Below are 23,824 nucleotides of genomic sequence, written 5' to 3'. Positions count from 1 at the left end.
CACTCAGAAAATAGATAAACAGATTAAGTGAGATAAGACAATGTACACACACTTTCGAAATCAAGTTCATGTGAAAGAGGTAACAAGTCCATGCAGTGCGTCCACACTTATGGACACCTTTTAAAAAATATATATATATTGTAGGAAAATATAAAATATAAATCATCACAAGAGCGTTAGATTAATGAACATAGATCATGATCGAAATTAAGGCTGAGTGACTAATACGCTTGTGTCACAGCTTTGGGGATTGTATACACCTAAAAACGCTATATTACTGTGTGTTAAGGTGTTAGACTGCTGATCAGAAGGTGATTAGCTCAAATCCCAGGTCCACCAACACACTGTTGGGCCCCTGAGCAAGGCCCTTAACCCTCAGTTGCTTAGTTAAATGTAAGTCGCTCTGGATAAGGGTGTCTGCTGTAAATGTAAGTAATATTTAGAGAAAGTGAACACTCATATCATGCAATTTAAGTAAATAAAACATCTAATGAAGCTGGAGACGGTTATAAAATAATTCTACAAGAAAGGGATTTATGTTAGCAGACATTAATCCTCCATTTCTTATCTCTGGACACAGATTAGATTTACGCTGGGACTCGTACAGCGGACACACAACCTAAACAAAGGCATAAATGTGTGTAAATGTTTACATCTCGTGGATTTACGTGAAGAGACGTGTTAACACGGCGGTAAATGATGGTTCATTTCAGGTTTTGGAAAGACTCCAGTGTCAGCGCTGTGTCTCTAACGGCTCAAGCAGGGACTTGTACAGTGGATGCTCTTAACTTAAACAAAGGCAGACATGTGCGAGCTAAAAGGCATACATGTTTATATGTGGAGGATTTATGTGAAGAGACGATTAATTGATATTAAATGATGGTTATTTTCTGGTTTTGGAGAGACTCCAGTGTCAGCTGTGTGTAATTGTAATAGTAAAAGCAGTAATTTGTAAAGTCTTCAGGATGGATAAATTTGCGCTTTGTTTTTTTATTAACTATACAAGCCATGGAAATTGGAGGAAATGGGTTTGATATCATCATTTACTTTGAACCATTGTTGTTTTCTCTTTTTTTTTTTTTTGGAACTTTTCTATGTATATTTACTATATTGCCAAAAGTTTTGGGACACCCCTCCAAATCATTGAATTCAGGTGTTGTTTTTCAGGGGTTGGACTCGGCCTCTTAGTTCCACTGAAAGGAACTCTTAATGCTTCAGCTTCATACCAAGACATTTTGGACAGTTTCATGCTTTGTGGGAACAGTTTGGGGATGACCCCTTCCTGTTCCAACATGACTGCCCACCAGTGACCAAAGCAAGGTCCATAAAGACATGGATGAGGGAGTTTGGTGTGGAGGAACTTCACAGAGTCCTGACCTCAACCTGATAGAACACCTTTGGGATGAATTAGAGCGGAGACTGTGAGGCAGACCTTCTCGTCCAACATCAGTGCCTGACCTCACAAATGTACTTCTAGAGGAATGGTCCAAAAAATTCCCATTAACACACTCCTAAACCTTGTGGAAAGCCTTCCCAGAAGAGTTGAAGCTGTTATAGCTTCAAAGGGCGGGACGACTCCATATTACATTCACGTGTACGTAAAGGCTGGCGTCCCAAAACTTTTGGCAATATAGTGTATTGCTCCTAATAGGCTAGGGAAAGAAATACTTATGAAACACTACAAATTCTTAAAGCCTTGAGTGTCTACTTTTATATGGGCTTCATATTAAGCACCACTGTGAAGTGAGACATGACAAAGACATTCACTGCTGAACAAAACCGTGAAAATTCGGCATCTGGGAAAATGTTAGAATTTAAATCTAATTTCATTTAAGAAACAAAAATATAGTGACAGCAAAGTTTGAGCTTCTCTCATTTTTTTTATTGACATCATTTCTCTACAGCCATTTTTGAAGCATTCATCATCATCATCATCATCATCATCATCTTTTACATGGCAGCTTTCACAAGCTCTTGTTTACTATTTATTTAACTGTAAATATATTAGAAAAAAAAATAAGGGGTATTTTTTTTATTCTTTCCTAAGTGCATGAGGATTGGGGCAGTGAAAATGGGTGACCAATGGACTGAATAATCCTACAGAACTGATCCAGGATCAGATTAAAGAAAAATCTCGAGCAGAAGTGCTAAATCCTGGGAGCAAGTATGTGAATTAATGACTGATATCATGAAAAAATCTCAGGATAAATTAGGATTGTTTCCTCGACATGTGAGCTGTTTAACATGACTCTCACTCTACACATGTTTTTTCACAGAAAACTTGCAATGGGGCATGAATCTAAACTTTGAGCTCGAGAGAGGATCTGTGGGGATCTGTGATCTGTGAGGATCTGTGTGAGGATCTGTCACGGTTGGTAATGAGAGAGAATCTGTGAGGATCTTTGATGATTTTTGAGGATATTTCTGTCTGGAGAGAGGATCTGTGAAGAGAGAGGATCTCTGAGGATCTGTGAGGAGAGAGGATCTATGGGAATCTGTGATGATTTGTGAGGAGAGTGGAACTGTGGGGATCTGTGAGGCTTAGTGATGAGAGAGGATCTGTGAGAATCTGTTAGGAGAGAGGATCTGTGAGGGTTAGTGATGAGAGAGGATCTGTGAGAATCTGTTAGGAGAGAGGATCTGTGAGGGTTAGTGATGAGAGAGGATCTGTGAGAATCTGTTAGGAGAGAGGATCTTTGAGGGTTGGTGAAGAGAGAGGATCTTTGAGGGTTGGTGAAGAGAGAGGATCTTTGAGGATCTGTGAGGGTTACTGATGAGAGAGGATCTTTGTGGATCTGTGAGGGTTACTGATGAGAGAGGATCTTTGTGGATCTGTGAGGGTTACTGATGAGAGAGGATCTTTGAGGATCTGTGAGGGTTACTGATGAGAGAGGATCTTTGAGGATCTGTGAGGGTTACTGATGAGAGAGGATCTTTGTGGATCTGTGAGGGTTAGTGATGAGAGAGGATCTGTGAGTGTTAGTGATGAAAGTGTTTAAGGTTTGTAAGTGGTTAAGAAGCAGTTTAAGGTGTTAAAGGTGTCATGGCGCTGTGGTCAGTGTTTGACCCTGCAGCGTGTCCTGAGTCGAGGCTGTGTGAGTGGTAGAGCTCCTGCACGGCTCTCTGTGTCTCCGCAACGTCCTCTGGGTAATGGCTCTGGAGCTCCTCGTTGGCCACGTAGTGCGTGTCAGAGAAGTCGCTGAAGTAGCGTCCAACCTCCGGGTGACTGATTTCCAACGGTGCAGAGTGAGGCTCCAGATTCTCTAAAGACAGAGAGAGAGAGAGAGAGAGAGAGAGAAGGAAAGATTGGCAGAGGGAAAAATATAGAAAGACAGGTAGAAACAGAGAGAGAGGAGGAAAGAGGGACAACCAGAGAGAGAGCGGGGGGGAGGAACAGAAAAAGGGGGAGAGAGAGTGAGGAATATCAGTAAACGAATGCGTGTACATGCTCTCAGTGCAGAACCCACACTCCCTCTCACCCTGAGCAGCGTATCTGCACGTGCCGTCCTGCACCAGGACGTTGTAGAAGGGCTGATTGGCTCCGTGGGTCAGCTGATGCACTCGCATGGTGGCGATCCACTCCGGACTCATCGAGCATTTGGGATCCCAGCCGTAAACGACGCAGTTATAACCCGACCTGCAGAGACAGGAACAGGAAGTGAAAAAAAAAACAAACTTTCTCCAACAAGCATCCTTGAGAAGTAAAGAAATTTACCTTGGAAATTTTACAGATACTTTTTTATCACTATAGTTATTTCCTGTTTTTCAGACTGCAGTTTAAAGCATGTGAATGACGAGATGTTTTACACGAACAACTCCTTCCTCCAGGGAGAAGTAATCGGATCAGAAACGGGTCAAACGTGGCACCCTTGCTCTCCGGAGCGCTTAGCAAAAACTTCCAAATGACGTGAATATCTGACACTCGATGTGAACACACACCTCTTGTGCTTCATGATGAGGCCGACCGAATACTGCACTTGGCTGTGTTCTGGAGCGCTGCGTCTCTTCACCTCGTGCTCCACGGCGTGTCTCTTGTGCTGGATGTGTTCCAGCGTGTGCTGCACCAGGTAACCCACGGCGCCGTGCTGAGACGGATCCAACGCCTGGATGTGCTGCAGGATGTCCAGCACCTGACACAAGACAGAGGTATAGACAGCAATCAGACGACAACGATGACACCTGAGCTGTGTCCCATATGACAAACTACACAACTGTGCACTTCCACTGTACACTAAGCTCTCTGGCGTCTAGTGGATGAATTTTAAAGGTTCGTATCGTCTCAGATGGAACACTAAGGTGACAGAATGTTATTATAATAATGAATGATGTTAACTGGATGCTCTCCCATTCCAAGAAAATGGTTTCAGTGAATACCAAAAACAGCCCAGTTGCTTGACATTTAAAGGGGCAATATGTAATACTCTTCTGGTGTTTTTAAACTTCTCTAGTTCCTTCATTCCGGATTTCTGGTTGCATAAACACATGGAGTGTTGGTGAGGTAAGAAATCTCTGCTTTTATTACAATGCAAATTCACTATCAAGGCAGCAGAGGGCGCCAAAATGTATAAAGCGCTTTAAAATAAATAAAAAAAAACAAAGAAACAAACAAATAAATAAATATGCTTCTTTATGTAAAAAAAAAAAAGGGAAAATATTATATAGCATATACAGAGAAGGCTAAAAATATGCTCATTTGGGAGAAGAAAAAGCTCCTTTAGGCAAAACAAAGGAGTGTGTATATCAAGGGCTCCAAAAATGCTCATTAAAAAAAATAAATAAATAAATAAATAAATAAATAAATAAATAAATAAATAAAAAGAATGTATATAAATAAAAATAAGAATGTTCCTTTTGTCAAAAAACTATACACGGTGTATATACAGGGCTCCAAAAATGCTCCTCTGGCAATAAACAAAAAATAAATAAATAAAAATAAATAAATAGAATGTACATAAATAAAAATAAGAATGTTTCTTTTGTCAAGAAATTATACACTGTGTATATACAGGGCTCCAAAAAATGTTCCATTGGCCCAAATATTAAATAAATAAATAAATAAATAAACAAACAAACAAACAAACAAACAAAATGTATATAAATAAAAATAAAAATAAATTATTTTGTCAAGAAATTATACACTGTGTATATACAGGGCTCCAAAAATGCTCATTTGGCCTAAATAAATAAATAAAGAAAGAAAGAAAGAAAGAAAGAAAGAAAGAAAGAAAGAAAGAAAGAAAGAAATGAATGAATGAAATGTATATAAATATAAATGAAAATGCTCCTTTTGTCAAAAATTGTGCATATACAGGGCTCCAAAAACTGCTCCTTTGGCCAAAAAAAAGTGTATATAGATGGCTCATAAAATAAAAACAACCTTCTCCTTTAGCAAGAAAAAGTTCTATAGTGTGTATACAGAGAGAAATACAAAAATACAGTGCAAAAAAAAATAAAAAAATCGAATACAGCATGTATGTGGGCAGCTTATTCATTTCAAGCTGTAAAGAATAAACATTAGCCCAAACTTTAGTCACTTTTTGTTACTCTGTGGTTTAGACAGTAGGCCAGTGCTGGATTTTGGTAGTTGTGAATGAAGTTGCTGACCTTCTCGGGCCAGATGCCCAGGTGGAAGTAGAGTCGCGCCTGCAGCAGCAGATACTGCACGTTATCAGGGTCGATGGTGAGGTAGAGATCCAGAGAGTCCCTCAGCAGCTGGTACGACTTCTCACTGCCTTCTCTGTGTGGAGAGAACAATGCAGCCGGTCAGAACAGGGTCAGAACTGGGTCACATGGTGGGGAAAAGCAATACTGTAAACACCGTTTGTTTAAACGGTTTAGACACACAATCAGATGAGATACGCACATGGCTTTGGTCTTCTAAGATGAAATATAAGTGTGTTTTATATACAGGCTGCAGACGCATTAGAGGCATCCATACTACTGCTTTAACATAGCTGGGTGTGTTTTTATCACCAACACGAGTAACCTACTCTCACAAATCTGGGGCATCATGGGCAGGAAGGGAGGAAGGGAGGAAAAGAAAGAAAGAAAGAAAGAAAGGAGGGAGGGAGGGAGGGAGGGAGGGAAGAAAGAAAGAAAGAAAGAAAGAAAGAAAGGAGGGAGGGAGGGAGGAAGGAAGGAAGGAAAGAAGGGAGGAAGGAAGGAAGGAAGGAAGGAAAGAAAGAAAGAAAGAAAGAAAGAAAGAAAGAAAGAAAGAAAGAAAGAAAGAAAGAAAGAAAGAAAGAAAGAAAGAAAGAAAGGAGGGAGGGAGGAAGGAAGGAAAGAAGGGAGGAAGGAAGGAAGGAAGGAAGGAAGGAAAGAAAGAAAGAAAGAAAGAAAGAAAGAAAGAAAGAAAGAAAGAAAGAAAGAAAGAAAGGAGGGAGGGAGGGAAGAGGAAGGGAAGGAAGGAAGGAAAGAAAGAAAGAAAGAAAGAAAGAAAGAAAGGGAGGGAAGAAAGAAAGAAAGAAAGAAAGAAAGAAAAGGAGAAAGAAAGGAAGGAAAGAAGGAAAGAAAGAAAGAAAGAAAGAAAGAAAGAAAGAAAGAAAGAAAGAAAGAAAGAAAGAAAGAAAGAAAGAAAGAAAGAGGGAGGGGGTAGGGAGAAAGAAAGAAAGAATGAAAGAAAGAAAGAAAGAAAGAAAGAAAGAAAGAAAGAAAGAAAGAAAGAAAGAAAGAAAGGAGGGAGGGAGGAAGGAAGGAAAGAAGGGAGGAAGGAAGGAAGGAAGGAAGGAAAGAAAGAAACATGCGTGACATGGCTGTGACGTGGTGTTGCGTGACGTGGTGATGCGTGAGGTGGCTGTGACGTGGTGATGCGTGAGGTGGCTGTGACGTGGTGTTGCGTGACGTGGTGATGCGTGAGGTGGCTGTGACGTGGTGATGCGTGAGGTGGCTGTGACGTGGTGTTGCGTGACGTGGTGATGCGTGAGGTGGCTGTGACGTGGTGTTGCGTGACGTGGTGATGCGTGACGTGGTGATGCGTGAGGTGGCTGTGACGTGGTGATGCGTGAGGTGGCTGTGACGTGGTGATGCGTGAGGTGGCTGTGACGTGGTGATGCGTGAGGTGGCTGTGACGTGGTGATGCGTGAGGTGGCTGTGACGTGGTGTTGCGTGACGTGGTGATGCGTGACTTGGCTGTGACGTGGTGTTGCGTGACGTGGTGATGCGTGAGGTGGCTGTGACGTGGTGATGCGTGAGGTGGTGATGCGTGAGGTGGCTGTGACGTGGTGATGCGTGAGGTGGCTGTGACGTGGTGATGCGTGAGGTGGTGATGCGTGAGGTGGCTGTGACGTGGTGATGCGTGAGGTGGCTGTGACGTGGTGATGCGTGAGGTGGTGATGCGTGAGGTGGCTGTGACGAAAGAAAGAAAGAAAGAAGGGAGGGAGGGAGGGAAGAAAGAAAGAAAGAAAGAAAGAAAGGAGGGAGGGAGGAAGGAAGGAAAGAAGGGAGGAAGGAAGGAAGGAAGGAAGGAAGGAAGGAAAGAAAGAAACATGCGTGACATGGCTGTGACGTGGTGTTGCGTGAGGTGGCTGTGACGTGGTGTTGCGTGACGTGGTGATGCGTGAGGTGGCTGTGACGTGGTGTTGCGTGACGTGGTGATGCGTGAGGTGGCTGTGACGTGGTGTTGCGTGACGTGGTGATGCGTGAGGTGGCTGTGACGTGGTGTTGCGTGACGTGGTGATGCGTGAGGTGGCTGTGACGTGGTGATGCGTGAGGTGGCTGTGACGTGGTGTTGCGTGACGTGGTGATGCGTGACTTGGCTGTGACGTGGTGTTGCGTGACGTGGTGTTGCGTGACGTGGTGATGCGTGAGGTGGCTGTGACGTGGTGATGCGTGAGGTGGCTGTGACGTGGTGTTGCGTGATGTGGTGATGCGTGACTTGGCTGTGACGTGGTGTTGCGTGACGTGGTGATGCGTGAGGTGGCTGTGACGTGGTGATGCGTGAGGTGGCTGTGACGTGGTGTTGCGTGACGTGGTGATGCGTGAGGTGGCTGTGACGTGGTGTTGCGTGACGTGGTGATGCGTGACGTGGTGATGCGTGAGGTGGCTGTGACGTGGTGATGCGTGAGGTGGCTGTGACGTGGTGATGCGTGAGGTGGCTGTGACGTGGTGATGCGTGAGGTGGCTGTGACGTGGTGATGCGTGAGGTGGCTGTGACGTGGTGATGCGTGAGGTGGTGATGCGTGAGGTGGCTGTGACGTGGTGGTGCGGGGGGTGGTGATGCGTGACTTGGCTGTGGACGTGGTGTTGCGTGGCGTGGTGATCGTGAGGTGGCTGTGGCGTGGTGATGCGTGAGGTGGCTGTGGCGTGGTGATCGTGGGGGGGCTGTGACGTGGTGTTGCGTGAGGTGGTGATGCGTGAGGTGGCTATGACGTGGTGATACGTGACGTGGTGATGCGTGACATGGCTGTGACGTGGTGATGCGTGAGGTGGTGATGCGTGAGGTGGCTGTGACGAAAGAAAGAAAGAAAGAAAGAAGGGAGGGAGGGAGGGAAGAAAGAAAGAAAGAAAGAAAGAAAGGAGGGAGGGAGGAAGGAAGGAAAGAAGGGAGGAAGGAAGGAAGGAAGGAAGGAAAGAAAGAAACATGCGTGACATGGCTGTGACGTGGTGTTGCGTGAGGTGGCTGTGACGTGGTGTTGCGTGACGTGGTGATGCGTGAGGTGGCTGTGACGTGGTGTTGCGTGACGTGGTGATGCGTGAGGTGGCTGTGACGTGGTGATGCGTGACGTGGTGATGCGTGAGGTGGCTGTGACGTGGTGTTGCGTGGCGTGGTGATCGTGAGGTGGCTGTGGCGTGGTGATGCGTGAGGTGGCTGTGGCGTGGTGTTGCGTGGCGTGGTGATGCGTGACTTGGCTGTGGCGTGGTGTTGCGTGGCGTGGTGTTGCGTGGCGTGGTGATGCGTGGTGGCTGTGGCGTGGTGATGCGTGAGGTGGCTGTGACGTGGTGTTGCGTGACGTGGTGATGCGTGACTTGGCTGTGACGTGGTGTTGCGTGACGTGGTGATGCGTGAGGTGGCTGTGACGTGGTGATGCGTGAGGTGGCTGTGACGTGGTGATGCGTGAGGTGGCTGTGACGTGGTGATGCGTGAGGTGGCTGTGACGTGGTGATGCGTGAGGTGGTGATGCGTGAGGTGGCTGTGACGTGGTGTTGCGTGAGGTGGCTGTGACGTGGTGATGCGTGAGGTGGCTGTGACGTGGTGATGCGTGAGGTGGTGATGCGTGAGGTGGCTGTGACGTGGTGTTGCGTGACGTGGTGATGCGTGAGGTGGCTATGACGTGGTGATACGTGACGTGGTGATGCGTGACATGGCTGTGACGTGGTGTTGCATGACGTGGTGATGCGTGAGGTGGTGATGCGTGAGGTGGCTGTGACGTGGTGTTGCGTGAGGTGGCTGTGACGTGGTGATGCGTGAGGTGGCTGTGACGTGGTGATGCGTGACGTGGTGATGCGTGAGGTGGCTGTGACGTGGTGTTGCGTGAGGTGGTGATGCGTGACGTGGTGATGCGTGAGGTGGCTGTGACGTGGTGATGCGTGACGTGGTGATGCGTGACGTGGTGATGCGTGAGGTGGCTGTGACGTGGTGATGCGTGAGGTGGCTGTGACGTGGTGATGCGTGAGGTGGTGATGCGTGAGGTGGCTGTGACGTGGTGTTGCGTGAGGTGGCTGTGACGTGGTGATGCGTGAGGTGGCTGTGACGTGGTGATGCGTGAGGTGGTGATGCGTGAGGTGGCTGTGACGTGGTGTTGCGTGACGTGGTGATGCGTGAGGTGGCTATGACGTGGTGATACGTGACGTGGTGATGCGTGACATGGCTGTGACGTGGTGTTGCATGACGTGGTGATGCGTGAGGTGGTGATGCGTGAGGTGGCTGTGACGTGGTGTTGCGTGAGGTGGCTGTGACGTGGTGATGCGTGAGGTGGCTGTGACGTGGTGATGCGTGACGTGGTGATGCGTGAGGTGGCTGTGACGTGGTGTTGCGTGAGGTGGTGATGCGTGACGTGGTGATGCGTGAGGTGGCTGTGACGTGGTGTTGCGTGAGGTGGTGATGCGTGATGTGGTGATGCGTGAGGTGGCTGTGACGTGGTGATGCGTGACGTGGTGATGCGTGAGGTGGCTGTGACGTGGTGTTGCGTGAGGTGGTGATGCGTGAGGTGGCTGTGACGTGGTGATGCGTGACGTGGTGATGCGTGACGTGGTGATGCGTGACGTGGCTGTGATGTGGTGTTGCGTGACGTGGTGATGCGTGACGATGCGTGACGTGGTGATGCGTGACGTGCTGATGCGTGACGTGGCTGTGACGTGGTGTTGCGTGACGTGGTGATGCGTGACATGGCTGTGACGTGGTGTTGCGTGACGTGGTGATGCGTGACATGGCTGTGACGTGGTGTTGCGTGACGTGGTGATGCGTGACGCTGTACTCCGAGCCGGACTCACCCCCTCTTGCCGATGTTGAGCAGGTTCCCCACCATGCGCAGCAGCAGCTCAGTGGTGCTGATGGAGTTGTAGTAATCTGCGGTCACCTGCTGTCGGATCAGGTACTCACACTCTTTAGCCGTCAGCTGCTTGCCTTTCCCGAACGCGTCGATGTAAACGTAGTCGTAGATGTTGTCACTGCTGCGCGGGATAAACCAGAGCAGAGGCAGGATTTTTACTGATTTTTTAAGGTTCAGTGACACAGTAGAACCTCTGCAATCAAATGCCCTCCATTACATATGCGTACGTCCGGGAGCCGTTCAAAACTTGTTAGCGTCAGTGGAAAGCCAAATGAAGAGAGTTAATAAATTTTACAATTTTTTTCAGTCAGTGAAGGCTGAAAGAGTCAACCCACGATACCAACGTTACTTTCGGCATGCGATCAAAAGCTAGGCGATTTTCCGGGTGTTTTTTTGTTGACAGATTGGTGGTGTGGGTGATCTGTTCTATTTTTAGCTCAACTTGGTGGCACGACTTCCTGTGAGGACCCTTGACAAGGAATGCTTGGCTTGGGTCAGTTCTTTGTAAGCAGCCATACAGTTTACATACGCTTCATATTGGGAATATTGGTCATATTTTTGGATTATCTGCATTTACATTATTTCTTATGGGAAAATTCGTTTCTGAATACAAAATTTCGCCTTAAGACTCGCCTCCAGAAACAATTAAATTCTGAGGTTATACTGAGGTTCCACTGTATTTGTACCTGGATAAATCTAATTTAAAATACTTTGGATTCATTTCCCATAGCAGCAACTTAGACAGTTGCTTTATACTTCTGCAAAATATCGTTTCTGTAGTAACCACTTCCATATACGTCTGTTAATACGTGGATTAAAAACTTGCTCTTATTTCAACAGTGGAAAAAAAAACACAGCCCAACTGTTGCTATAGCAACGTTTTCTATTTTCTGGAAGAAGACTCCAGTGTCAGTGCCGTAGAATACAACAAAGCAAAACTAGATCTTTAACTAGAGAAAGAAAGAAAGAAAGAAAGAAAGAAAGAAAGAAAGAAAGAAAGAAAGAAAGAAAGAAAAAGAAAGAAAGAAAGAAAGAAAGAAAGAAAGAAAGACAGAAAAGTCTACCTGGTCCGGCGCTGGCACCAGCGGAGCAGGAAGTGATTGGGGAAGTTGACCGGCTCCAGCAGGACCCCCAGCTTCCTGGCTAGTGTCATGTAGAGCACAGAGAGGCTGATGGGAATGCCTGTCCTCCGCAGGAGCACCTGAACAGGGGAGGAGGAGGAGGAGGATGAGGATGAGGATGAGGAATTGGAGTGAGATGGAAACAGTAACACAGGTGTGTGAGATTAGACAGTGTGTGTGATCACACACCTGGTGCAGGTATGAATTCTTGGGGTTGTAGTAGTCACGCTCGTTGCCTTTAAACTGCAGCTGTTCATACAGAACCGCATTGAGGGCACAGAGAACCTGCCGCTGGAGCTCAAAGTCCTGCACCAGCACACAGTCACCTGTTAATACACACACAGCACAAGCACATCAGCCATGCTGGACCACCAGATTACAAATACCGCCAGACTACAGATACCGCCAGACTACAGATACCGCCAGACTACAGATACGGCCAGACTACAGATACGGCCAGACTACAGATACGGCCAGACTACAGATACGGCCAGACTACAGATACGGCCAGATTACAGATACCGCCAGACTACAGATACCGCCAGACTACAGATACCGCCAGACTACAGATACAGCCAGATTACAGATACCGCCAGACTACAGATACAGCCAGACTACAGATACCGCCAGATTACAGATACCGCCAGACTACAGATACAGCCAGACTACAGATACAGCCAGACTACAGATACCGCCAGACTACAGATACCGCCAGATTACAGATACCGCCAGATTACAGATACCGCCAGATTACAGATACCGCCAGATTACAGATACCGCCAGACTACAGATACCGCCAGACTACAGATACCGCCAGACTACAGATACCGCCAGACTACAGATACGGCCAGACTACAGATACGGCCAGACTACAGATTCGGCCAGACTACAGATTCGGCCAGACTACAGATTCGGCCAGACTACAGATTCAGCCATACCACTGCTTTAAATAACTGGGGTTGTTTTAACAAATCTGGGGCATCATGGGAGAAAGGGAGGGACAGAAGAAAGAAAGAAAGAAAGAAAGAAAGAAAGAAAGAAAGAAAGAAAGAAAGAAAGAAAGAAAGAAAATAAACTTTGAAAAAATTAAAGAAAGAAAGACAGTAAGAAAGAAAGATTTAAAAAATTTTTAAATGTAAAAATAAACAAATAAATAAATTAATTAATAAATAAGATAAACTTTTAAAAAATGAAAGAAAGACAGAAAACAAAAGAAAGACAGAAAATAAATAAATAAATAAATAAATAGATAGATAGATAAGGCAAGAATGAAAAAGAAAGAAAGAAAGAAAGAAAGAAAGAAAGAAAGAAAGAAAGGAAATCGTTCCTCCTCTTGGTGTTGCTATTCATCATGTGGTGTTGTGTGTTTAATATTTATCTCAAGAAAGCGTCTGATGCACTCAGGAGGCTCTGGAGTGAATCACATGATCTCTTTAATCGGATCAGGAGGAGAGTATCAGACCAGCAGTGAAGTGGACACATACAGCTGTGAGGTGAACTGCTGACCTTGAGCTGATCTCAAGCTGGGATGAGAAGCGTTTTTCACCCGGAGATATTTCTTCACCTTCTCTGTGATGTCATCCAGCTGAGCAGAAATACCCTCCAGGGTGACATCAGCCAGGGGGTTACAGTACTGATCCACCAGCACTGCACCTGCAAAAACCAGCACTGGCTCAGATTTGCTCAGACAATGCACAGCTCATGCTGACTATTTGCTGTTCGTGGAATTGTGCTATTGATTTATGGTTCTGGAGGAATTTTTATCTGTTCATCCTTCCATCCATCCATCCATTTATCTCTCCCTCCATTCTTCCTTCCTTCCTTCCATCCATTCATCCTTCCTTCCTTCTAATCTATCTATCTATCTATCTATCTATCTATCTATCTATCTATCTATCTATCTATCTATCTATCTATCTCTCCATCCATCCATCCATCCATCCATCCATCCTTCCTTTTATCCATCCATCCTCCATCCATCTATCCATCCAGCTATCCTCCTATCTATCCATCTACTGATCCTTCCATCTATCCTATCTATCTTTCTATCCTTCCTTCCTTCCTTCCTTCCTTCCATCCATCCATTTTCTGTACCACTTATTCTCTCTAGGAACCTTAAGTCTATCCCAGAAAACAAGCTGGAGGACACTCTGGACATAACACACACACACTCACACACAATCAGCCTTCAGCACGATTCTCTGGACTTGTGGAGGAAACTAGAGAACCCTGAGGAAACCCCTGAAGCTAAACACAGCAAAAGCAGGAATAAACCCCCAACCCTGGAGCTGTGAGAGAAACATACTAACCCCTAAGCCTTCGTTCTACCCAAAGAAATTATTTATTAATTTTTTTTTTATATGAGAGCAACCCTATGATTTTAAGCCACGCCCACAAATCAGTCCTGGATACAGATTTAACACACTAGTGCTTCGATTTTTGTGCTCCAAAGCTAAAATCAAAACACAAGACCATCGTTCTGACCTTCCAAAGCCAACTGCTGCTCTGGAGGTCGCTCTAGGAATCCCTTCAGGCTCCTCAGGATGTTCTGCTGACGAAGGAAGTAGAGAATTTTCTTTGCATAGTACTTCAACGTCAGGCTCTTCCTGCAGGAGAGGACAGACATGAGCTGAAAACTTGTGGAATAATCAGATGTATTCTATATGGAAATGAAATATGAGTAAAAAGCGTGAAGGCTGTTCTGACCTTCTGTCTGAGTTGAGAATGGAGAGGAGCTCGTCTTCACAGAAATGTTCAGGTGCACCAAGAGATTCGATTTCTGTAAAGCTGTCACCCAAAACCTGACCAACGCAAGGCTGAGACATGCATTGGAGAATTAGGACTATAAAATGATCCTGAGCTCTGAGTGTAGCTAGGAGCTTTTAAACAGAAACAGGAAAAATGCTTGATCCTGATTGGTTAATTGTAAGAAAGAAAGACAGAAAGAAAGACAGAAAGAAAGACAGAAAGAAAGAAAGAAAGAAAGAAAGAAAGAAAGAAAGAAAGAAAGAAAGAAAGAAAGAAAGAAAGAATCATGTCATGTGTGTTTAATATTTATCTCGACTTGCTTTGGGGTCTGCTGCACTCAGGAGGCTCTGGAGTGAATCGCATGATTTGCAGATCTGCAGTTCTAGAACATTAACCGACTCCTGACCAAGCAGGATCTGCTAAACCTCTGGATTTGACTATTATGTTGACCTGATTTTAAAATGACTCACAACTTCAGCGAAGAATCTCTTGGAAATGGACACGACGGTTCGTTGGATCTGTAGACAGACCCTGAGCCTGGTCCTGAACTCCTGCTGCCAGTCGTAGGATTCGTTCTGCCGATAGAGTTTCTGCAGCCGAGGCCACCTGCAAACAAACACAATGAAGGTCAGACCTATATTCTGGAGTTACTCAGGTGCTACTGCATGTAGTTCTGGTTCCCTGTACATGGTCCTGTTACTGCGATGTTACTCTGTACATGGTCCTGTTACTGCGATGTTACTCTGTACACGGTCCTGTTACTGCGATGTTACTCTGTACATGGTCCTGTTACTGCGATGTTACTCTGTACACGGTCCTGTTACTGCGATGTTACTCTGTACACGGTCCTGTTACTGCGATGTTACTCTGTACATGGTCCTGTTACTGCGATGTTACTCTGTACATGGTCCTGTTACTGCGATGTTACTCTGTACACGGTCCTGTTACTGCGATGTTACTCTGTACATGGTCCTGTTACTGCGATGTTACTCTGTACACGGTCCTGTTACTGCGATGTTACTATGTACACGGTCCTGTTACTGCGATGTTACTCTGTACACGGTCCTGTTACTGCGATGTTACTATGTACACGGTCCTGTTACTGCGATGTTACTCTGTACATGGTTCTGTTACTGCTCTGTTACTATGTACATGGTCCTGTTACTGCTCTGTTACTATGTACATGGTTCTGTTACTGCTTTGTTACTCTTATAGTACTGCATGTGGTTCTGTTACTGCTCTGTTACTCTGTACATGGTCATGTTACTGCTCTTTTACTCTGTACATTTTTTTTTTACTGCTCTGTTACTCTGTACATGGTCCTGTTACTGCGATGTTACTCTGTACATGGTCATGTTACTGCTCTGTTACTCTGTACATGGTCATGTTACTGCTCTGTTACTCTGTACATGGTCATGTTACTGCTCTGTTACTCTGTACATGGTCATGTTACTGCTCTTTTACTCTGTACATTTTTTTTTTACTGCTCTGTTACTCTGTACATGGTCCTGTTCCTGCTCTGTTACTCTGGTAGCACTTTATGTGGTTCTGACATGGCTCTGTTACTCTGTACATAGTTCTGTTACTGCTTTGTTACTCTTGTAGCACTTCATGTGATTCTGTTACTGCTCTGTTACTATTTACATGGTTCTGTTACTGCTCTGTTACTCTGTACATGGTCCTGTTACTGCTCTGTTACTATGTACATGGTTCTGTTACTGCTCTGTTACTCTGTACACGGTCCTGTTACTGCTCTGTTACTATGTACATGGTCCTGTTACTGCTCTGTTACTATGTACATGGTTCTGTTACTGCTCTGTTACTATTTACATGGTTCTGTTACTGCTTTGTTACTCTTGTAGTACTGCATGTGGTTCTGTTACTGCTCTGTTACTATTTACATGGTTCTGTTACTGCTCTGTTACTCTGTACATGATTCTGTTACTGCTTTGTTACTCTTGTAGTACTGCATGTGGTTTTGTTACTGCGATGTTACTCTGTACGCGGTCCTGTTACTGCTCTGTTACTCTGTACAGGGTCCTGTTACTGCGATGTTACTCTGTACAGGGTCCTGTTACTGCGATGTTACTCTGTACAGGGTCCTGTTACTGCGATGTTACTCTGTACAGGGTCCTGTTACTGCGATGTTACTCTGTACGCGGTCCTGTTACTGCGATGTTACTCTGTACGCGGTCCTGTTACTGCGATGTTACTCTGTACGCGGTCCTGTTACTGCGATGTTACTCTGTACGCGGTCCTGTTACTGCGATGTTACTCTGTACGCGGTCCTGTTACTGCGATGTTACTCTGTACGCGGTCCTGTTACTGCGATGTTACTCTGTACGCGGTCCTGTTACTGCGATGTTACTCTGTACGCGGTCCTGTTACTGCGATGTTACTCTGTACGCGGTCCTGTTACTGCGATGTTACTCTGTACGCGGTCCTGTTACTGCGATGTTACTCTGTACGCGGTCCTGTTACTGCGATGTTACTCTGTACGCGGTCCTGTTACTGCGATGTTACTCTGTACGCGGTCCTGTTACTGCGATGTTACTCTGTACGCGGTCCTGTTACTGCGATGTTACTCTGTACGCGGTCCTGTTACTGCGATGTTACTCTGTACGCGGTCCTGTTACTGCGATGTTACTCTGTACGCGGTCCTGTTACTGCGATGTTACTCTGTACGCGGTCCTGTTACTGCGATGTTACTCTGTACGCGGTCCTGTTACTGCGATGTTACTCTGTACAGGGTCCTGTTACTGCGATGTTACTCTGTACGCGGTCCTGTTACTGCGATGTTACTCTGTACGCGGTCCTGTTACTGCGATGTTACTCTGTACGCGGTCCTGTTACTGCGATGTTACTCTGTACGCGGTCCTGTTACTGCGATGTTACTCTGTACGCGGTCCTGTTACTGCGATGTTACTCTGTACGCGGTCCTGTTACTGCGATGTTACTCTGTACGCGGTCCTGTTACTGCGATGTTACTCTGTACGCGGTCCTGTTACTGCGATGTTACTCTGTACGCGGTCCTGTTACTGCGATGTTACTCTGTACGCGGTCCTGTTACTGCGATGTTACTCTGTACAGGGTCCTGTTACTGCGATGTTACTCTGTACGCGGTCCTGTTACTGCGATGTTACTCTGTACAGGGTCCTGTTACTGCGATGTTACTCTGTACGCGGTCCTGTTACTGCGATGTTACTCTGTACGCGGTCCTGTTACTGCGATGTTACTCTGTACGCGGTCCTGTTACTGCGATGTTACTCTGTACGCGGTCCTGTTACTGCGATGTTACTCTGTACGCGGTCCTGTTACTGCGATGTTACTCTGTACGCGGTCCTGTTACTGCGATGTTACTCTGTACGCGGTCCTGTTACTGCGATGTTACTCTGTACGCGGTCCTGTTACTGCGATGTTACTCTGTACGCGGTCCTGTTACTGCGATGTTACTCTGTACGCGGTCCTGTTACTGCGATGTTACTCTGTACGCGGTCCTGTTACTGCGATGTTACTCTGTACGCGGTCCTGTTACTGCGATGTTACTCTGTACGCGGTCCTGTTACTGCGATGTTACTCTGTACATGGTCCTGTTACTGCGATGTTACTCTGTACGCGGTCCTGTTACTGCGATGTTACTCTGTACATGGTCCTGTTACTGCGATGTTACTCTGTACATGGTCCTGTTACTGCGATGTTACTCTGTACGCGGTCCTGTTACTGCGATGTTACTCTGTACACGGTCCTGTTACTGCGATGTTACTCTGTACATGGTCCTGTTACTGCGATGTTACTCTGTACATGGTCCTGTTACTGCGATGTTACTCTGTACAGGGTCCTGTTACTTAAGTAGTACTATACAGATCTCTGTTACTGTTCGGTTACTCTCATTGCACTGTCCACTTATTTCTGTTACTTCTTTCTTACTCAGACAGTAATCTTTGCAGCTGCTGTACAACATACATCTGATCTGTGTGTGTGTGTCCGTCCTGTTTTTGTGCAGACACCACTAATTTTTTACATTTTTTTATTTTTTTAGCAAGCTCGTTAGGTTATTCGCATGACTCCTCTCCTTAGATAACTAACCTACATACTAGTGTGTGTAGTTGCAGTGCAGGATAAAACGCTAGAGCAAGTAAAATGCACAGTGGTGTCAATTCGGCCCATCGGCTGCTTTCGGAAACGAGGTTTATTCCCAACTTTAAACGACGTGACACATCTAAACACACATGCACATTAAAAACCAAGGCGGTGAATGCAGAGAGATTCGAGGTCACCTGAGTTTGTACTGGTGTCCCCAGACCTTCCCGCTGCTGTGACACACTTCATGAAGCCGTTTGCAGCAGCAGGACACGTTGGAAATGTCGATGTGGTTCAGCACGGGGAAACACAAAATGTACTCTAACAGCTCAGTCGGTAAATCCGTTAGTTTTTTAACGTAGCCTTCTGATATGACTGAATTGGTTCCCGATAGCCGTTCACCGTTGCAAGGCGTCGCCATCTTTTCTGTTTACTCCGATGACCTCATCGTCGAGGTCACGCCCTCCTCTGGCGCACCGTTTTTAAACACGCCCACTTTCTGCTGCAGGGGGCGGGGCTTCTCCGTTATAGTATACTTGTGTAGTACATTCATTATTCATCGAAGTAGTACACTATGCAAGCGATGCTACTCAAATCACGTGAACACTTTACATATATATATATATTATTATTTTATTATTTTATTTATTGTTTTATTTTTATTATTTATATATATATAGTATTTTTTCTGTTTTCTGTAATAAATGAGACCCCAGATAAAAAGGAAAAATGTGTTAATGATGTGACGTCACCAATCAGAAATGATCTGCTGCTGCTAATAAGGGTCAGTTAGCTAGACGCATAAAGCTTTTAACCTACAACATTCATTCCTTTATTATCCTTAGTAACTTGCTTTATCGTGGTCAGGATTGTTGTGGCAATAAGGGGGTGTGAGGCAGGAATGCACACACACACACACATACTTACTGAGAGAAGAACCAGAGGGAAAACCAGACAACTCAGAAGATTGAATCAATGAATAAAAAATAGTTTTAAATGCTGTTACCATTTTCACTACAGATTTGTAGATTTTATTTTATTTATTTATTATTATTATTATTTTTTTTAAAGAGAGATAAACAGCTATGGGATTCACATGTTTCCATGCTGCTTAACCTGCTGTACTGCATTGTAAGTAGAGAATGCCTTTTAAAACATATACAAGATACACACACAGTGTTTATTCACACAGGGTTTTATTTATTTATTTATTTATTTATTTATTTTTAAGAATATCGACGATCTAAACTTTTGCCTATTCCTAAAAATAGTAGTAGTTACATATGCAGTTTCTATTGATCTTTTCCTAAAATTTCCTTTATTTTCTTCTGCCTCCCTTATCCAGTTACTATCTACATTTTTTTTCTTTTTAAAAAATGATAATTAATAAATAAATAAATAAATAAATAAAGTGTATTATTATTACAATTTTTATATTTAAAAATCTTCCCTTTTTTATTTGCTATAAGATCTTAAAAATGTGCATTAAAAAAATACCCTTCATTAATCAGATTTCATACTATTATTATATTTTATTTACTTATACTGTATATATTTTTTTTGTTGTTGTTGTTGCACGACTTAATGGCGCAGCAGCAACGGAATGTTGATGCGCATCAGTGCAAACATTACCCCGCCGCTGCTGCTGCTGCTTCTTCTCCACCGCGCTTCGTGAGACTGCGTAACGACCGCGTAATATTGATGTCCACGAATGCAAGCAGGGGGCCGTCTGTTTCATACATGGCATGAGGAAATAAACCTATTTGCGTTGTTAAATGTCTTAAATATTTCTCAGATCGTGGTTAATTCTTGAGTTATTAGCTAAGCCGACTTGTGTGCTATCGTACGAGTTGATGATCGACGACAGTAGTTTCATTCATTCATGAATTATGGACTTTTTCTTTAAGTGGGATCAGTTCATGGTGTAGCAACAAGTGTAGCGATATACAACAGACGTGGAGCTGGACTGGACTGAGACATACAGCGTAAAAGAGTTTTTATTAGGGATTATATCTAAATTAATTAGGATTTGTTTGGATAGCTACGATCATATCTGGTCCGTAAACTAATTATTTAAACAAGGAAATGCTGATTTTGTGTGTAGTTTTACTTAAACATGTAGCAGTGATAATAGGGGTCCAGGAACCTTTGTGTCAGCTCTTTAAATCAGGAGACCTTTAAATTTTCTCCTGCAAATGATCTAATTTAGAAACAGATCTATAAACATGTTATCCTCTATCCTAAAAACACTGTAATTCCAAAACAAATAAGTAAATACACACACACACTATAGGCGATGCTCAAGCTGAGAAATCATCACTGAGAAATGAGGCTGTGTTTCCTCCCATGCCTTTCGAACTAGATTCATTCGTTCCTTATCTAAATCGAGTGCTTTTATCTGATCAGACGGTGTAGGGAAAGCGTCCGAACATGGCGAGCGTGCTCAGATTAAAGATGAGCCTGAATTCCTTGAGAAGGAGACAACCCAAGACTTTCAGCGTCAGGATAGTGACCATGAAGGCAGACCTGGAGTTCAGCTGTGAGGTGAGTAAAGATGGAGATCCAGGTTCATGTAGATCATGCCGATGATCCTGGAGATCCATCCATCCATCCATAATCATTTAATACTTACACACACACACACACACGTGTGCTTCAACAGAAGGTGGAAAGGATTAAGCACGTGGAGAACATTCATTAGGTCATTAGTAAGAAATGATGCTTTCCCTGCTTCTATTTCCTGGTCTGTTCATCACGAGTACATCTTTTTGCACCCTAGAATTGATCAAACCTACCTGGAGTGTAAAGGTATATGACACACACACCTTTCCTGGGTGATGATAAAAGCACTGAAAATTGAAAAAGTGCATAAGACACCACTGATAACACTAGAGATAGATAAATAGAATAGAAATATGAAAGCGTTTTAGGTCGGTTTCTTTATTTCCGAGTGGACGTTGAAGGCTCTGTTTTGGTGGAACAGGGTTGAAGCTGTAATTTCACACGTTTGCAGATTCTCAGTAACGTAAGGCGTGTATACGAACGCAGAGGAACTGAACTTAATGAACATAGATAGATACTTTATTCATCCCAATGGGGAAATTTATAACTTCCAGCAGTATTCACAAGCATAGGTGATAAGGTAATAAAAAAGATATCAAAAATACTAAATACTAAAAATTTAAAGGTACAAAATACAACAAAAAATATAGCAAATAAAATATAATAAAAATCTAACAAAAAAAAAATCTTAATTCCAAGATATTTAAAGGTAGAAAACATGAAAAGGTAATGTGCAAAAACTGCATGTTTACAACGAGTCCTGTGCAAATCTGAGTGTATTGAATAGTCCTGAACATATTGAGAGTAAAGGACTAGTTTAAAGCAGTAAGGAATGTTTGTACCAGTTGTATGAATATTAGTTTTCACTGTTTGGTGGCTGTGTGTGTGTGTGTGTGTGTGTGGATAGTTGATCCGAGGTGTCCATGAGTTGAGTTGAATTAATTTTCCCAATGTATTATGGTATTTTTTTGTTGTGTGGTTCATCAGAAGAGTGGATAGATATTCTATCTTGGTGATAAATAGTGCTTTTCTCATCCAGATTGATTACTAATCCCAGCGTCTCAATAATCACTGCTGTGATTAATCACTGACCTCAGTGTAGAGGGATAATGATACACTATATTGTCAGAAGTTTTGGGACACCCCTCCAAATCACTGAGTTCAGGTGTTGTTTTTCAGGGGTTGGACTCGGTCCTTTAGTTCCACTGAAAGGACCTCTTAATGCTTTGTGGGAACAGTTTGGGGATGACCCCTTCCTGTTCCAACATGACTGCACACCAGTGACCAAAGCAAGGTCCATAAAGACATGGATGAGTGAGTTTGGTGTGGAGGAACTTCACAGAGTCCTGACCTCAACCTGATAGAACACCTTTGGGATGAATTAGAGTGGAGACTGTGAGCCAGACCTTCTCATCCAACATCAGTGCCTGACCTCACAAATGTACTTCTAGAGGAATGGTCAAAAATTCCCATAAACACACTCCTAAACCTTGTGGAAAGCCTTCCCTGAAGAGCTGAAGCTGTTCTAGCTGTAAAGGGCGGGACGACTCCATACTACATTCATGTGTATGTAAAGGCAGACGTCCCAAAACTTTTGGCAAAAAACATTTTTTCTGATCTGAACAAATCTGTGAGACTCCTGTTCTCTCTCTCTGTCTGTCTCTCTCTCTCTCTCTCTCTCTCTCTCTCTCTCTCTCTCTTTATATTTATTTACACATGACGTGTGTTTAAGGTACAGGATGGACCAGGTGATTATGTGTGTATTATTTACACACAACACATAACCTGTTGCAGACTTCTGAAGCGTGTGTGTGTGTGTGTGTGTGTGTGTGTGTGTGTGTCGTGTTCACCGTGTTCAGCCTTGATTTTTTTCATTTGAGTTTCCTGAATGAGAAGGAAACAGCTGGAGGAAGTGGCTCATGTCTCTGTACTCATGACCCTGTCCTTCTGTCCATGTGTCAGTCTGTCCATCAGTCTTATCGTCTCTCTGTCTCGCTCATTACTCATCTAACTGACTTGATAAAACCTTTGGGTAGCTTCGTTCGACAGGAAACGCTCGCATTTTGGAATTTCGGAATGTGCTCGAGCATTTTTTCTGATATGAACTCACTCACTCATGTGCGAGCACACACACACACACACACACACACACACACTCTCGCATACACGCAAGCAGGTGTTTGTGCTCATGCTTCACCTTGATGAAAGTCTGGTTCAGTTTGTTCATTCGGTACATGAGAGATTTGGAATCAGAGACTTGTGTGTTTGTAGTCTGTAAAAAGAGCAGAATAAAATGTTTAATAATCAGATGGAACACGCTGGTGAGGTTTAGGGATGTGGAACGAGTGTGTTGTACCACAGTGATGTTGACTTTTTTCTTGTGTAAGTAAGTGTGTGTGTGAGTAAGAGTGTGTGTATGTATATATGTGTGTGTGTGTGCGAGAGAGAGGGTGTGGGTGTGTGTGTTTGTGTGTTGTCCTTATGGATGTTGTGTGTGTGTGTGAGAGAGAGAGAGAGAGAGAGAGTGTGCGTGCCTGTGTATGAGAGAGTGAGTGAGTGTGTGTGATGTCCTGATGGATAGTGTGTGTGTGTGTGTGTGTGTGTGAGAGAGAGAGAGAGAGAGAGAGAGTGTGCGTGCCTGTGTATGAGAGAGTGAGTGTGTGTATGTGTGATGTCCTGATGGATAGTGTGTGTGTGTGTGTGAGAGAGAGAGAGAGAGAGAGAGAGTGTGTGCCTGTGTATGAGAGAGTGAGTGAGTGTGTGTGATGTCCTGATGGATAGTGTGTGTGTGTGTGTGTGTGAGAGAGAGAGAGAGAGAGAGAGTGA

The 23,824-nt window shown here is 44.3% G+C and overlaps 2 protein-coding genes across 2 annotated transcripts in view; one reads left to right on the top strand and one right to left on the bottom strand.

Moving 5' to 3' along the window:
* Positions 1-1,868: 1,868 nt before the first annotated feature.
* fbxo21 (F-box protein 21) lies at positions 1,869-18,893 on the bottom strand. The gene is made up of 12 exons (XM_058374297.1): positions 18,634-18,893; positions 14,827-14,962; positions 14,315-14,424; positions 14,093-14,214; positions 13,115-13,261; positions 11,798-11,934; positions 11,552-11,688; positions 10,429-10,608; positions 5,605-5,737; positions 3,940-4,130; positions 3,480-3,637; positions 1,869-3,263 (listed from the first exon to the last, which is right to left on the bottom strand). The coding sequence occupies exons 1-12, from the start codon at positions 18,855-18,857 to the stop codon at positions 3,025-3,027; spliced, it is 1,914 nt and encodes a 637-aa protein (XP_058230280.1). The 5' UTR covers positions 18,858-18,893; the 3' UTR covers positions 1,869-3,024.
* Positions 18,894-20,136: 1,243 nt separating this feature from the next.
* nf2a (NF2, moesin-ezrin-radixin like (MERLIN) tumor suppressor a) overlaps positions 20,137-23,824 on the top strand; it is a 46,752-nt gene continuing 43,064 nt past the window's right edge. Inside the window, exon 1 of the mRNA XM_058375100.1 lies at positions 20,137-20,980. Coding sequence (XP_058231083.1) covers positions 20,867-20,980 — 114 coding nt within the window. The 5' untranslated portion in view covers positions 20,137-20,866. The remainder of the gene's footprint in view (positions 20,981-23,824) is intronic.

The sequence above is a fragment of the Hemibagrus wyckioides genome, linkage group LG22 (assembly GCF_019097595.1).
Source record: "Hemibagrus wyckioides isolate EC202008001 linkage group LG22, SWU_Hwy_1.0, whole genome shotgun sequence".
Lineage (NCBI taxonomy): Eukaryota > Metazoa > Chordata > Actinopteri > Siluriformes > Bagridae > Hemibagrus > Hemibagrus wyckioides.
The sequence above is the reverse complement of the archived record's forward strand: the minus strand, read 5'-3'. Positions and strand labels throughout refer to the sequence as shown.